Source organism: Moschus berezovskii, chromosome 28 (genome assembly GCF_049115385.1).
Source record: "Moschus berezovskii isolate FMDL1 chromosome 28, NW_MosBer_1.0, whole genome shotgun sequence".
Lineage (NCBI taxonomy): Eukaryota > Metazoa > Chordata > Mammalia > Artiodactyla > Moschidae > Moschus > Moschus berezovskii.
Window position 1 is genome coordinate 22,865,584 of NC_142487.1, and position 14,909 is coordinate 22,880,492.

Genomic DNA, 14,909 nt, shown 5'->3' on the forward strand with positions numbered 1-14,909 from the left:
AGATCATACCCCTTATGTCAACCAAAAGGATGCAGAGCACAGACTTCGTTCTCAGTGAGAAACAGCTATCATGTGCCCCTGGGATCTGTTTATTCATGGGGTCCTAGCATTCCACATTTTGGGGACAGAATAAGGTTAGTGGATGGAACTAGAAATAAATAAGATTACTCATGGAGTAAACCCTGGAAAGGCTTCTCTGGTCGCTCAGTGGTGAAGAATCTGCCTGCCAGTGCGGGAGACACGGGAGACATGGATTCGATCCCTGGGTTGGGAACATCCCCTGGAGGAGGAAATGGCAGCCCACTCCAGCGTTCTTGTCTGGGAAATCCCATGGACAGAGGAACTTGCTGGGCTACAGTCCATGGGGTCGCAAAGAGTCAGACAGGACTGAGCTACTGAGCACGAGCACAAAACCCTGGAAACTCCGGGGTCTCACAGGGGTCCTGGGGTTGAGTGGTCCAGGTTATGAGCCTGGCTCAGAGCAGAAGTGTGCTGTCCCTGTTGCTGTGGATGCAAAAGTGTTTGCTCCAATGAGATCTATCCAACAAGTACGTTTTAAAGAAACTGGCATGGGCTATGGTAATGAGAGGGGAGTAAGGCACAGTAGATTTGTCCTCAGATGAGAAACACACACACACACACACTCTTAAAGAGAGGAGAGAGAACAGACTATTGTGGCTGACTTAGCCACACTCTTGTGGTCTGAGCAGGAGACAGTTTTGTGAGTACAGATAGTCCCCAAAGAGAGAGAAACAACCATTCAATAAAAGCACTATAATCTCTGAGCTCCTAGTGACTGGTAGGGACAAATCCACAAGGATAAAATTGAGTAAGATTTTTGGTATTTCATAATCATCATGATTATATCCTACCAAAGAATCTTATTTTGGAAATAAATAGTCTTAACTAAAATATCTCTTTTCTGTGTCTCCGTATTAAAAGTATTGTTTCTATTGAAGTTATTTACCTCCTTAATAATTTCATACCCTTTGCTATTTTCTATCTTTGTTTCTTTCTCTAAATCTGGCAAACAATCATCAAAAAAAATATTTCAGAGTCATGAAAATGCAATGGACAGCGAGTTAAAAACACCGCTTCTTTTCTCTTGGAGGTTCCTATCTAGGATGGAATTTGGACAAATAAATAATTGCAATAAAGCTTCAGGACAGTAACAGGAAAACAGAGTGTCTGGTGGCTGTCAGGTACACCAGGAGGAGTCCATAACCCAGGTGGCGGTGCTGGGAGGTCTGCGTGGGGAAGTGATACTCTTATATGTATAAATATATATACTCATACACAATGTATGAGTGAATCTTTTCCTGTCTAATGGAGTAGGAGGTAAAGGAAGCCTGAAGGCAAGGTCACCCACAGGAATAACAGCGTGGGTGAAAGCCCAGGGGACAGAGTGAACTTTCTAAGAACTTAAAGAAGCTCAGCATGCCTGTGGGTAGTCAGGAGATAAAGCTGGATAGAAGAGCACGGGTCAGTTCATGCAGAGCCTTGGCAGATTATTGAAAACTTCAGTCATTATCTTTAGAGCCAGATATCATCATCTAACATTTTTAGCAGAGGATTTTAGAATCAACAGGAAGAAATCGGGGAACAAGAGGACCCAAACAACACTGGAGACGGGAAGCCTATTGAGAATGCTGTCGAAGTTGTCCCAGTGGAAGGTAATGGCTTCGAAACTAGAGTGGTGGCAGGCTTTGTGGAGAGAAATGAGAGGGTCAGGAGGTATCTGTTGATTGCTTGTATATAACAGGTGAAGGAGGAGGAGGCTGTGACACCTATGGAGGATGGTGATGCCATTGATAGAAAACTCAGAGGGAGGGTGAGTTTGTTTCCAAACATGTGAAGTTGCTGGTACCTTAGTTTCCTCCAAGTGGAAATACCCAAGAAGTAATTGGGCATACACGTAGCAAGGCAGGAAAGATCTAGACCTATAAACTTGGGGTTCAGCATACACACCAGGATAATTGCACCAGCAGAGCAGACGAAATAACCCAGTGAATGTACGCAGAGAATGAAGGGATCAAGAACAGAACCCAGAGGAGACCCAGGAATCTACAAAGAGGCCAAAATAGGTGACCGCAAAATTAGGAGGGCATTTAGGGAGGAAGAGGTCTGCTTCTCTGTTTGGAGTCACGTGTCTTTCTTAAAACCAGTTGCCAACTTCACTTCTCCAAAGCTTCTCTGGACCCTATGTGTCATCTCTGGTTTTGCCCATTGCACACATTGAAGTGGATCTCAGAGCATCTTCATCTTCCCTGAGGATGCTGGGGGAAGGAGAGTTGGAGCAAGAGAGAGCAAGTGCTTACACTGCAGATGATGGAGTGTATTCTTCAGAATCCTCCCTTAGAAATGAGTGTTCTTGCTTTCCCTCCTCAACTAGTAAGTCTCTCTGCCCTTCCCTCCATTCCCCTAATCATAAAGTTTTCTTCTTCCTTTCTTCACTGTCTTTCTTCCTGCTCCTTAAGAGACATGCACGTTTTATCCCCAAAAAGTGCAAATAAAAGCGTTCTCTGACCGACGTTGTTTTTCCCTACAAAAGAGCCCTAGTTCCAGCTGCTGACAAGTTGTGGTTCTCTGCATGTAATCACAGGCACTCATTTTCAGCCTGCCATGTGCTAAGCTTCCTTCTGGCCACAGACAGGAAAATTGAAAAGTAGAAGTTAAAGGCTCAGTCCTGAAGTGCCTTATATTTTAACCGTGGGCCACAAGATGCCTGTGAGCCAAAGAGAGAAGGATTCCAAGAGGCTGTGTAAGCAAGCGTGTGATTGAAGCTTACAGACTCTTGCATGTGTGCCTGCTGTGGAACAGAAAGCCTCAACGGGATCTTAAATCTACAACCAGATGGTCTCCTCTGACCTTTCAGCAGTCTTTCTGCCCACTCGCCCACTCGGGAGGATAATCCAGAGGGATGCCACGGAGAGTTCATATCTGAAAGGGACAGTGTTGTTTGTGTTGTCATCAGAGTATCCGGCGGACTAACTTTCAGAACTGTCCACTGTGTTTTCTTGGCAGATTCCGGAGCCTCACTACGGCATTCTTCAGAGACGCCATGGGTTTCTTACTAATGTTTGACCTCACCAGTCAACAGAGCTTCTTAAATGTCAGAAATTGGATGAGTAAGTGGGACTGAATAACTTCCGTTGGCCTCGTTGGGACCCAACAGCTCTATCTGCTTCTTGGCCTCACAAGATAAAACCAGAAAAAGTCACAGGTTTAGTGTTGCCCGTGTCACCTTCAAAGCGGTGGCTTGTATGTGGCTTGCCCAAAGTGGCTTGGAATTGGTATTTCCTTTGACACCTTAGACGAATTGCCACCTATGTGTAAGGACTTTATGATTGCAATGGACAGGCCATTCATTCCACTTGTGCAGTAAGTCTCGAAGGACTTATTACAACTCAGCGAGCAGTCACTTCTACTTTGTCTAGCCTGGAGTGGACACAGAGAAAGCACAGCATTTTCTGAGTAGGCGCATTGGCACCTACAGGGTGTGCCCTTGCACATGGGTTCACTAAATAGTTAATTAGCTCAGGGGTCAGTTAAGTGAGAAATTATTTCAGAGCAGAGCAGCCGCATGAAGATACCATACAGTGTGTCTGTCAATAAGCTCACATTGAAATTTTACAATAAACTCACGTTGAAATTTTACTTTTTTTTGACAAGTGTTCACATGTAAGAAAAATCTCCAGCTTTCATGGCAATTTAAACACAATAAAGCTTCAAATTAACCTAATCAGTTATTAAAGCCAGATTGATGTATGTCAGCACAGAAAAGTGGCATTTCATTTTTCCTTTGTTTAAAATGGATGTAGCACTAAAGACCACATTTGCGATTACAAATACCAGTTTTGGACGCACTGGGACACACTAGCAGTCCCATGGGGCTGGTGCTACTTATTTCTAGAGTTGTCGGGGCTGTCTGTGGCCAGAGGGCTATTTTTTGAAAGATCTGAGCATGTTATCCCCCTGCTCCAAGTCCTTCTGAGGTTTCCCACTTCCCTTGGAATAAAATCCAGACTCCTCTGCTGACCTCTAAGGCCATCACGGAAGCCTGGCGTGCTGCAGGCCATGGGGTCCCCAAGAGGCAGACACGACTGAGCGACTGAACAACAGCAAGACCGCCGTTGTCGCTTCCTCCGTAGTTCACTCTGACTGTACCCGCTCACTGGCCTCCAGCCGAAGGGCTCTCCTGAAAAGCACAGTCCTGCCCGGGGCCTTTGGTCTCTTCCTTCTGTCTTGATTTCTGTTTTCCCATTTACACCAAGTGTTAAGTTCTTGTTCAGACCTCATTTGTCTCTTGGGAGCAGCTTTCCTGACCGCTCCGTCTAAAACCGTTCGTCTCTCTGTGCACTCAGGACAATTTCTGCTTCATTTGGTCACTGCCCCCACCTGACGTCATACATAAAATATTATATTATGTCACATCGTATTATATATTTCTTTGTTTTGTGGTGGTTGTTCAGTCACTAAGTTGTGTACAGCTCTTTGTGATCTCATGGACTGAAGCATGCCAGGCTTCCCTGTCCTTCATTATCCCCAGGAGCTAGTACTCAATTTCATGTCCACTGAGTCGGTGGTGCCATCCAACCATCTTATCCTCTGCCACCCCCTTCTTTCTTTGCTTACTTGGGGTTTTGATTTTTTCCACCTCAAGAATGTGAGCTCTATAAAGGGTCAAACTTGGTCTGCTGTTCTATTGCGATACCCCAGAGCACCTGGCTGAGTATCTGACTGTGTAGATTCTCAAGTATATGCATATCTTATTATTTAATATTACATGTAATTAATACTTTTATATATATATATATATACACACACATATATATAATGGCTTTAAATGTTAGCTCGCTAACACAGTTGTGCTAGTGGAGAACAATACCAACAAATTCTGACTTACTTATTTGCTTCTCCAGATGAGTGTTCATCCTAGGATCTGTCTCCATTTTCTTTTATTATTACATTTCTTTATCTAAAGTGTTGCTGCTGCTGCTGCTAAGTCACTTCAGTCGTGTCCAACTCTGTGCGACCCCAAAGACAGAAGCCCACCAGGCTCCCCCTTCCCTGGGATTCTCCAGGCAAGAACACTGGAGTGGGTTGCCATTTCCTTCTCCAATGTGTGAAAGTGAAAAGTGAAAGTGAAGTCGCTCAGTTGTGTCCGACCCTTAGCGACCCTACGGACTGCAGCCTACCAGGCTGCTGCATGCATGGGATTTTCCAGGCAAGAGTACTGGAGTGGCTTGCCATTGCCTTCTCCGATCTAAAGTGTTTTATTAGATAATAGATAATGTTTTGTTTTTATTATTAGATAAAACACCAAATGTTATTATTAGATTCTGGGAGATAAGGAGATAATAAGGTTATTCAGTTCTTTCAGAGTGATTTGTTCATCATTTTTCAAGGTAGATGAGATGCTCCCTTGCTTCTAAAATTTTCCAGGATACTGTTGGGATTTAAGATAATTAATTGCCATTTCTGATAAGGCTTTAATTTCTAATATCCAAATAACTGGTGTTACAGAGTACCTTCCTCTTCTGGCCTCCACGAGGTTGCACTTAGCATACCTTGAGGTAGAGAGTAAAATAGTCCCATAACCTTGAAAATACAGGTTGGCGAGGTTTTTTTTAATTATTTCTTTCCTTCCTCCCTCCCTTCCTTCTCCTCCTCCTCTTCACCACCCCCAATACCTCCCTTCTTTTGGAAAAAAGAGAAAAACAAATAACCTGTCTTAGTATTGTTTCTACATGAATTTGTGGTGGTTCAAAAATGCTCTGCTCCTATGAATCGTTACTTTGGATTTCAGGAAAGAAAAATGTAGCAGCCTCCTGAAGGAAAGAGCAGACAGCCCCTATACTTGAAGGGGCTTCCCGGGTGGCAGTAGTGGTGAAGAAATCACCTGCTAATGCGGAAGACATAAGAAACACTGGTGACCGACCCCTGGGAGAGGGAAGGATCCCCTGAAGAAGAGATGGCAACCCACTCCAGTCTTCTTGCCTAGAGAATCCCATGGACAGAGGAGCCTGGCAGGCTACAGTTCAGAGGGTCGCAGAGAGTCAGACACGACTGAAGTGACTTAGCACACACGCACATATACTTTAAGACCATGTTCTCTTATCTTATATTTGAAGAATAAATGGTCTGAAAAGCAGTATATTCAACTCAAGTGAACATTCCTGGATGTTCGTTTCCATGGGGTACAGTAAGAATCTGCCTGCCAATGCAGGAGACATAGGAGACACAGGTTCAATCCCTGGGTTGAGAGGATCCCCTGGAGAAGGAAGTGGCACCCCACTCCAGTAGTCTTGCCTGGAGAATCCCGTGGACACAGGAACCTGGCAGGCTACAGTCCATGGGGTCGCGAAGGGTCAGACACGGCTGAGCACACATCACCTCATCTGTGCTTGTCTCAGAGGACATTTCCCCAAATGCAGAAGATCACCGACAGGTAGTCACACAGGAACTTCATATACGCTCTTGCTAGTCTTCACAGCCTGCCACCTGTGAGGCAGTCGCTCCACTTTCTAGGTGAGGAAACTGTGGCTGGGAAGAGTTAAGCACCTGGGCTAATGTAACTCGTAAACAGCCAAACTGGAGACGAACAACTCGAGTAGGACCCTGAAATATGAGCAGTCTTTTGACATCACTTGTTTATAACTAACTTGCTGGTTCCATCTGTTTTCTTTCCAAGGCCAACTGCAAGCAAATGCTTATTGTGAAAATCCAGATATAGTATTAATTGGCAACAAGGCAGACCTGCCAGACCAGAGGGAAGTCAATGAACGGCAAGCCCGGGACCTGGCTGAGAAATACGGGTAAGTTGGCTATATGGAAATATCCTCTGACCTCACACGCCGCTGCTCAGTTAGGGGACAGGGTCATGAAACTGACATTCGGAGGGATCCCCTTGATTCAGGAATGACAGATGAATGAGAAAGATCTCCCAGAGATGTGATGCTTTTAATGAAATTATTTAACAATAATAACCACTCACATTTACTGAATGTTTATTGTGTGTTAGCAACTATTCCTAGACTTTAATTTCTCTAACCCCTGTAATTATATATATGAAATTTAGAGTTATTCCATTTGATATATGAGAAATTGAGACACAGAGAAGCTGAGTAACTTACAGAAGGCCACATAGCTAGTGAGTAGTAGAGCTTCAATTCGATCCAGGCTGTCTGAGATCAGAGCCCATCCTTTTGAACATTGTATTCTACAGCCTCTCAATATCTACAAAACTCTAAGGAATAATATCTGACCTGGATGTAGTACTGCAGTTATTATCCTGAAAGTGAAAGTATTAGTCACTCAGTCTTGTCTGACTCTTTGCGACCCCATGCACTGTAGCCCACCAGGCTCCTCTGTCCATGGAATTCACCAGGCAAGAATACTGGAGTGGGTTGCCATTCTCTTCTCCAGGGGGTCTTTTTGACCCAGGGATTGAACCCAGGTCTCATGCATTGCAGGCAGATTCTTTACCATTTGAGCCACCAAGGAAGCCCAATTAATATTATCCTAGCTAGCTTATATGTCAGGGTAAAAAAAGTTTAAACACCCCAAGTAGTTAGAATTGGCTCCCCAGGCAGAAATTGTCATTCTTTTTCAAATTTAAGTACTTTTACCAAATGTGACAGTTCTTTACCTCCTTGAGAGTTTTACAAATAAATGTACATGTCTTCTTGAAACTTTGGATTCTAAATAAATGTAGATTGTATTCACATGAATATCCTATGCAATGCCTGCCTAATTTCTAAATCAGACTTCTAGATAATTGATTGGAGGGAAGTAATTGTTTAATAGGCTTCTCTGGTGGCTCAGATGGTAAAGAACCTGCCTGCAATGCGAGAGACCTAGGTTCGATCCCTGGGTCAGAAAATCCCCTGGAGAAGGGAATGGCAACCCACTCCAGTATTCTTGCCTGGAGAATCCCAGACAGAGGAGCCTGGTGGGCTACAGTTCATGTGGTCTCAAAGAGTCGGACACGACTGAGTGACTAACACACTATAGTTTAATGGCAACATTGATCACTAGTCTGGCATATTTGCCCTCTTCATTTTTAAAAAGTCAGTGATGATGCTTGGCTTCAAGTACCTGAGCACCTCTTGTAGCAGTTTCCTTGCCCATAACGCTGGTTACACCCACACGAAAAGGCAACCCACCAGTTTTCACTCACTGAGGAAAACCAAGGATGTTTTCCAACTCAGCCAGCAAAATCACGATTATTTCACAATCTCTCAGCCAGTCATGTTTTCGCATGTGTGACTCACTGGCACATCTTGTTGTATCTTTTCTGGTTCCTTCCTTGCAAAAATATTTGTCATCTCTTCCATGCTAGCATACCATATTTTGAAACAAGTGCAGCGACTGGCCAGAACGTGGAAAAAGCTGTGGAAACCCTTCTGGACTTAATAATGAGACGAATGGAACAGTGTGTAGAGAAGACCCACATCCCCGACACAGTGAATGGGAGCAGCTCTGGAAAGCTGGATGGGGAGAAGCCAGCAGAGAAGAAATGTGCCTGTTAGACTCTACCCCAGCCTCTGCTCGTTCAGAACCCCAGGCAAACGTCACTTCCAAAAAGAGCGACAAACCCTGCCATTGTTGTTGAGTAAACCGTGTAAAATGGCATGTCTTTCTTTTCCTGCCAGAAATTTTAAAAAACCTGAATAGTCAACAGTGTTCAAAAGAGTTGACCAGTAATCCCCAAGGCCCCCTCCAAACAAGATCAAAGATTTCCCAGTGTCACCATACCATCATGGATACTCAATTTGTTTTTCCACAAAGAAGATGAACATAGAAAAGTGTAGAATAAGAGATATCAGTGGGTCTTCCATCAGAACCAAAATTACCTTGTCACACTGGGGACAAGAATAGGTTTCTGAAGGGAGAATACAGAAAGATGACTTTTTTTAAAGGTTGGATTTACTTGTTATTTAGAATCTGATTTGGACTTTTAGGTTTGCATTAAGGGGGACATATTAGCTAAAAGTGCATACGCAATAAAGAATTCTAAGCGGTTCATTTAGAGTGACATTACTATGTATATCCTATAAGCTGTGCTAGGATGACAACATTACTGATAAGGTTACAAGAGGGTGACTGTCAGACATCTGAGAATATGCAGGAGACTGTGTAATAATGCCATTAGTGTATTCTTAATCAATGGCAGATAGACACGAATAGGACTGTGAATGACAGAGGACAAGAAAAAGGCCCAGAGAGAGAGATGAAGGTGTGGGAAAATGGCATTTGGACAATTGAAATCAAACGTGTCTCTTACAGATGTCTGGGAGAGTTTCTTAGCCAAATTTCAATCAAGCCAATTGGAAGCTGACATTATCGGTTAGCATTAAGAGAGTGTCCAGAGGTTTCCATTTCCAGCACAGTTTTAGAAATTGGTCTAGTGTTCAGCTTCTGGTGTAGTGTTCAGCTTCATGTATCACATTTCTTAGCAAATCATGATAAATAGTCACAAGGAAAAACTAAAGATTGCTGTTTATTAAATATCTCTCTATGAACTCAAGAAAAACTATTTAGCCTTAATTTTTTAGATAAAATATGCTGGTGATATGAAATAAAAAGTGACTATTAACTCTAAGTTTCTAATTTACAGAGTACTAGAAACTATATCACATTGCTCCCCTCCAGCATCCACCCACCCCTGGCTTTTATTCAACTGTAAAAACACAGGTGTGTCACTTTATAGATCAACAACTTCAGAATAATGATGGATCAATTTTATGGTCACTGAATTTTCATGTCATTCATCACAAAAAAGTTGATGATACCTCATGCCATATTGCAGTGTATTTAGCATCTGTTTTTATTTTGCCTGAGGCAAAATACCTATGGGTAAACTATATTTGGGGGTTGTCAGAGATGAAACTGTATCCTGTCTCACCAAAATTTGGTTAATGGCTTTATTTTTCCCATAATGGTGTCTTTTCTTTCTAAAAATGATCACAAAAGCATTTTCCATTGGCCTATTCTTATGACTGTGTCTAATGTTATGTTGGTTTTTAATTTTAGCTTCTGATAAACATAAGCCATTCCTTTTAAATTTAAGTGTTTCAGTCAAGTTTATCAATAACAAAGTCATCATACTCTAAGTTTTCTCTGTTTATTATAAGTATATGATTTTTCTAAAGGGTAGTTCCTCTTTGTAGAAAATTTTGCCAATTAAACTGCATTTCTCTAGATTCTGTATATTTTTTGTTAAGTTACAAACTCCAAATCCCAGTCCCCAACCTTTAACCTCCTCTATCAACCTCCATCTGGTACGAATCAGTTTTTGGAACACAGATCCAAGAGAGTATCCAGCTGTAAGACCTAGAAATGTGCCATGAATCAGGTAATTTGGAAGCTTTTAAGTCAGTCCCTTAACAGACTAACACAATCGCAGTGTTGACTGCCCAGGTCCTGCGATTTCTGCATGATGCCAACTTCTAAAATTGGTCATGGGTGGGGTATTCCCTCCCATAATGCATTTCTCTTTGATGCTCTTCATGACCTCAGCACCTGTGCCAAAAGGATATTAGATATTAGCGAACATCAAAGATGTTTCCTCTGGAAGGAATATGAGCAAAACCAATGTAACCATTGATGTGGCAAATTTTGGTGAATTCTTGTGGTCATTATATCGATTTCTCCTTTGGATTTAAATTGTGATGTCCCCTTCATTTCCATAATAGGAAATATTTAGACTTTCTAAAATCCAAGAAGCATTCTATTTTGGATATTTATTTTTTCTATTCATTTTCCAGTTATATGATTGATTTGCTTATGCCAAAATCCTGTCACTGTCAGTTATTTAACAAGCTTTTTATTCAGGAACTATTTTAAGATTATTATTTGATAGCCATAGCATGAAGCAGAGGGTGATGATGCCTGTAATTATAGAACTATTCCTATAAAAATAACAATTATTGGGTAATAATATCAAGAGGAACAAAATTAAAAACAGTCAAGAAAATTATTTTAAAATAGTATTCTACTTATAAATACTTGATCTAAAATATTTTATTCTCTGTTGAGTTGGACTTAAGACCCCAAAGTCTATGTAACCATTACTCTTCTATTATTTCAGAATTATTTATTCCATATAATTCATTTTACAATTTTACATTGATCTGGAGCCATGAAGTATAAGACTGCTTTTGAAGAATTGCATTGTTAACACACAGCAACATGTGTTACTTATTATCTCCCAAATGCTTTAGTAAGCCATATTTTATTTTAGAGAATTATTTAAAATGTCCGTGAAGTTCTTTCTGATATAGAAATCATTTCGGAAGTGTTTACACTGGTTTGATGTTTACATTGTCCTAATGCAGTGCCTCAGATACCTCCATGACCAAATTTGTCTATAGCCACACAGCTCATTTCCTATAACGCCATGGTATAGGAAGGCCTCACAGAGACATGAGTGCAGCTAACGTTATTTTGATGACTTCAGCAAAGGGTATAAGGATATTATTCGGATCTGAAGATTATTACCACCATCTCTTGGTCACTTTTTGGGAAATAGACATTTCTTGAGACTCTAACTGATTACCTTTTAATTTAAAAAAAAGTCCTTTGGAAAATGTATCAGAAGTAGTTGAGAGAACATGTCTCTCTTGTGGTGATGAGAATAAGAAGTCACAGATCAGCAGAAAAATGCTGAATACTGGAAACTGAACTTGTGGGTCTTGACATAAAACTTGTAAAGCCCTGGCCAGTGGCCCCTCTAGCCAAGCTGCATCATTCCCATATTATCAGCCATCATGCTACAAATAATTCAAAGCCAGCATTTTTCTAAAGTAAATATTTTCCTGAAGTAAATATTTTCCCTGTTGTTTTTAACGAGATAGGACATTCTGTGTATCAGTGAGTGTTTTTGTTACGCTTCTAGTACAAGTTATTCTCTGCCAGCCCATTCAGATAAGAAGAATTGGGCAAGAGTTTTTACCAGCCCTTACTTGTCTCCTTTATAAGAGAGAGAAACTTTGACCATAAAGAAGGACTGACTACATTAAAAAAAATTTTAATAACAGCTCAAGTATTCTTTAAAGTGTAAATTTTGTGCACTGGGAATCAACAAATTTGATGAAGCTCATACACATTCTCACCAATGGAGTGGGTGCATTGGCTAGAAGGAAAAGCAATATGTGTAAAGAGATATAACTAGCTGTAGTATATAACCTGGAACTACAAATATGAGGGAGAATCCTCACCCATAAAGAATTTTGGAGTTTAAAACTCAAATTGTAAAGAGATCATATTGAAGTTTCTAGTTTCCTAACGTACTTAATAATTTTTTAAAAGGAAGATCTGTGAGCTGTGTTAGCCAAAGCAATAGAAAAGTTGTCCTTCACCTTCCACTCCCAAGTTTTAAAGCATTAACAGATATCTAATGTTTTTGAATATTTTAGGGAAAGATTTATCATTTTTAAAGATACCAAGATGCTACCTATATTTAAAACTGTTGTCTAGGAATTCGCCAAAAGCTATATTTTCTTCTTGATCTTTGACCAAAATGGTATAAGCTTATTTCTGGGAAGAGTGCTGAGCTCCTAAACATGGAAAGTAGAGAATATGCTCTGAGTTGAATGTTGTCTCAATGTTGTATAAATCTATAGAGACACTTGCCTCATAAGGTAGAACCGTTAGATGAATAGGAAATTTTATGAACTTACTGCCTTGGATTCTTGGATAGAGACCTAACCATGACAACACTGTTGAGAACGAACTATAAAGAGAGATTAGAGAGCCAAGTTGTCCAAATAGAGTTCCTCACTACGGGAGAACAGGGAGAAGACCATACTGAAAAGGTTGATTTTTATGTAGAAAAAAAAAGAAAAAAGAGTTATATATTTGGGATTTCCCTTTTAGCTCAGTCGGTAAAGAATCTGTCTGCAAGGCAGAAGACCTGGGTTTGAATCCTGGGTTGGGAAGATCCCCTGGAGAAGGAAATGGCAACCCACTCCAGTATTCTTGCCTGGAGAATCCCATGGACAGAGGAACCTGGCCGGCTACAGTCTATGGGGTTGCAAGAGTCGGACATGACTTAGTGACTAAACCAGCACCATGGCAAATATTTACCTATTATTTTTATCTTCCAAGTAGAAGTTTAGGCCTTTAGAACTAAGCTAATAAAAATATTTAAATACCAAATATTTCATGATTGGCATCAAAATTTGAGATGCTTAGAACCATTTTATTTATCCTATCTGAATCTAATTTCCTCATAAATTGCACTTTAATTTTTTAAGAAGTAGCATCACAAAGGCCTTTCTGTAGAGCTCTCTTTACCAAGTCTATGTTTAAGATATTTTCTAATCCATATTTAGTGAGAATAACAGGCAAACAAACAAAAAGATGAGTACCAAAATAACAGAGTTATTTAAAAGCATGCCATCTTTCAAAGAAAAAAAAAATACGAAGAAATCATCTTTGAATTGAGTTATTTGAATTTGTTCCCCAGTTCCTTTTCTTTCCAACAGGTCTTGGAAGTCGTGGCTATTATCCCTCAGTAGACTTAGTTATTGGTAAATTCTGTCGGAGCTGCATGTCTGTTCTTATCCTAATGAATTCCTTATTTAACCAATGGCTATTATTGACACATCAAAATATTATCTGTCCCTAGCAAAGCAATAACATATGCTTATCCTTACTCTTCTCTTCTCCAGGTTATTATTTCAAACACTCTTTGAGAGGAAGACTAGTATTGTAGAAAGGAAAGTGGCCAGACAGAACAATTTGGGAGCTGTGGGTATGTCATTAAATATGGCTTCTCCTCGTATGAGGCTTATAAATCTTGTGTAACTCACAGGGTTCATATCAGGCTGGTTTATAAATTATGTTCCATTTCACAAACTGACACTATTATCCCAAGCTAAGAATAATAAAAATATCACAGTCATACTTTCACAACCATATGTTCACAAGTGTTATAGCAGGCACAAAACACTAATTTTAGTAGAGATATCGGAAACTTGAAATGGGTAGTCAGCTCTGGTCATTGTCTTTGATTGAAAATGTTTAACATATCTCAAGTTATTGAAAAAATAAATATGAGTTCTATTTCATTCTGTAGGTCATCTTGTATTTCTTTCAAGGAATCCAGTTACATTCTACATAGTATATTAAAATTTGGTCAAAATCGTCCTTGTATAAACAGGGCTTTGTGTCCACAACCTTGTAAAAGATGCTGACTGTATCTGAAATTATTTGAGGAAAGTAAGTTATCTGCTTAATGTGTTAAAAGTAAACAACATTTTGGCCTAACACTGAAGTGCTTCTCTGTATCCCAGCAGTCTACATTTAAGAGATATTATCCTCATTCTTAGGCTAAGCACGTTCCATTGTTTTGTCTGTCATCTACTCCAATCTCTGTTTTGTCTAGTGCTATGAATGTAAATTAAAACCTTAAACATGGAGTTTTTATTCTCTGTGCCCCTGAATAGACTGTGGTGCCTGACAGACACTGTCAGGTCATTATTTTGTTGTACCAAAGTTCTAGTAGCTTCAGAAATCAGAGCATCCAATGACTTTGTGGTGTGTGGGTTTAAATATCGCAGTCGAGAACTGTATTCAGTGATTGTTTCCGCACACTTTTCAAATAAAAATGCATTTTTATCATTATTTTGTGTACTCAAGGCAATCTTATTTCTGTGCTGTAGTCAAATGTATGGAGGATGGGAATCATTAAGTGAATACCAGTATGGAAACCATATCACGTTAAACGTGATGTCCATTAGGAAATAGGAAAGAAATGATTTAGATTTCGCCAAGTGATTTTTATCCATCTCTAAATTTTCTAAAATGTGAAAGTGAAAGTGTTAGTCACTCAGTCGTGTACAACTCTGCGACCCCATGAACTGTAGCTGTTCAGGCTCCTCTGTCTGTGGAATTCTCCA

The 14,909-nt window shown here is 40.4% G+C and overlaps 1 protein-coding gene across 2 annotated transcripts in view; it reads left to right on the plus strand.

Annotated features, from left to right (window-relative positions):
• RAB27B (RAB27B, member RAS oncogene family) overlaps positions 1-14,634 on the plus strand; it is a 178,799-nt gene extending 164,165 nt beyond the window's left edge. For both annotated transcript variants that reach the window (XM_055417395.2, XM_055417394.2), the window contains exons 4-6: positions 3,025-3,128; positions 6,695-6,818; positions 8,345-14,634. In XM_055417395.2, coding sequence (XP_055273370.1) covers positions 3,025-3,128; positions 6,695-6,818; positions 8,345-8,534 — 418 coding nt within the window. In that variant the 3' untranslated portion in view covers positions 8,535-14,634. The remainder of the gene's footprint in view (positions 1-3,024; positions 3,129-6,694; positions 6,819-8,344) is intronic.
• Positions 14,635-14,909: the final 275 nt, after the last annotated feature.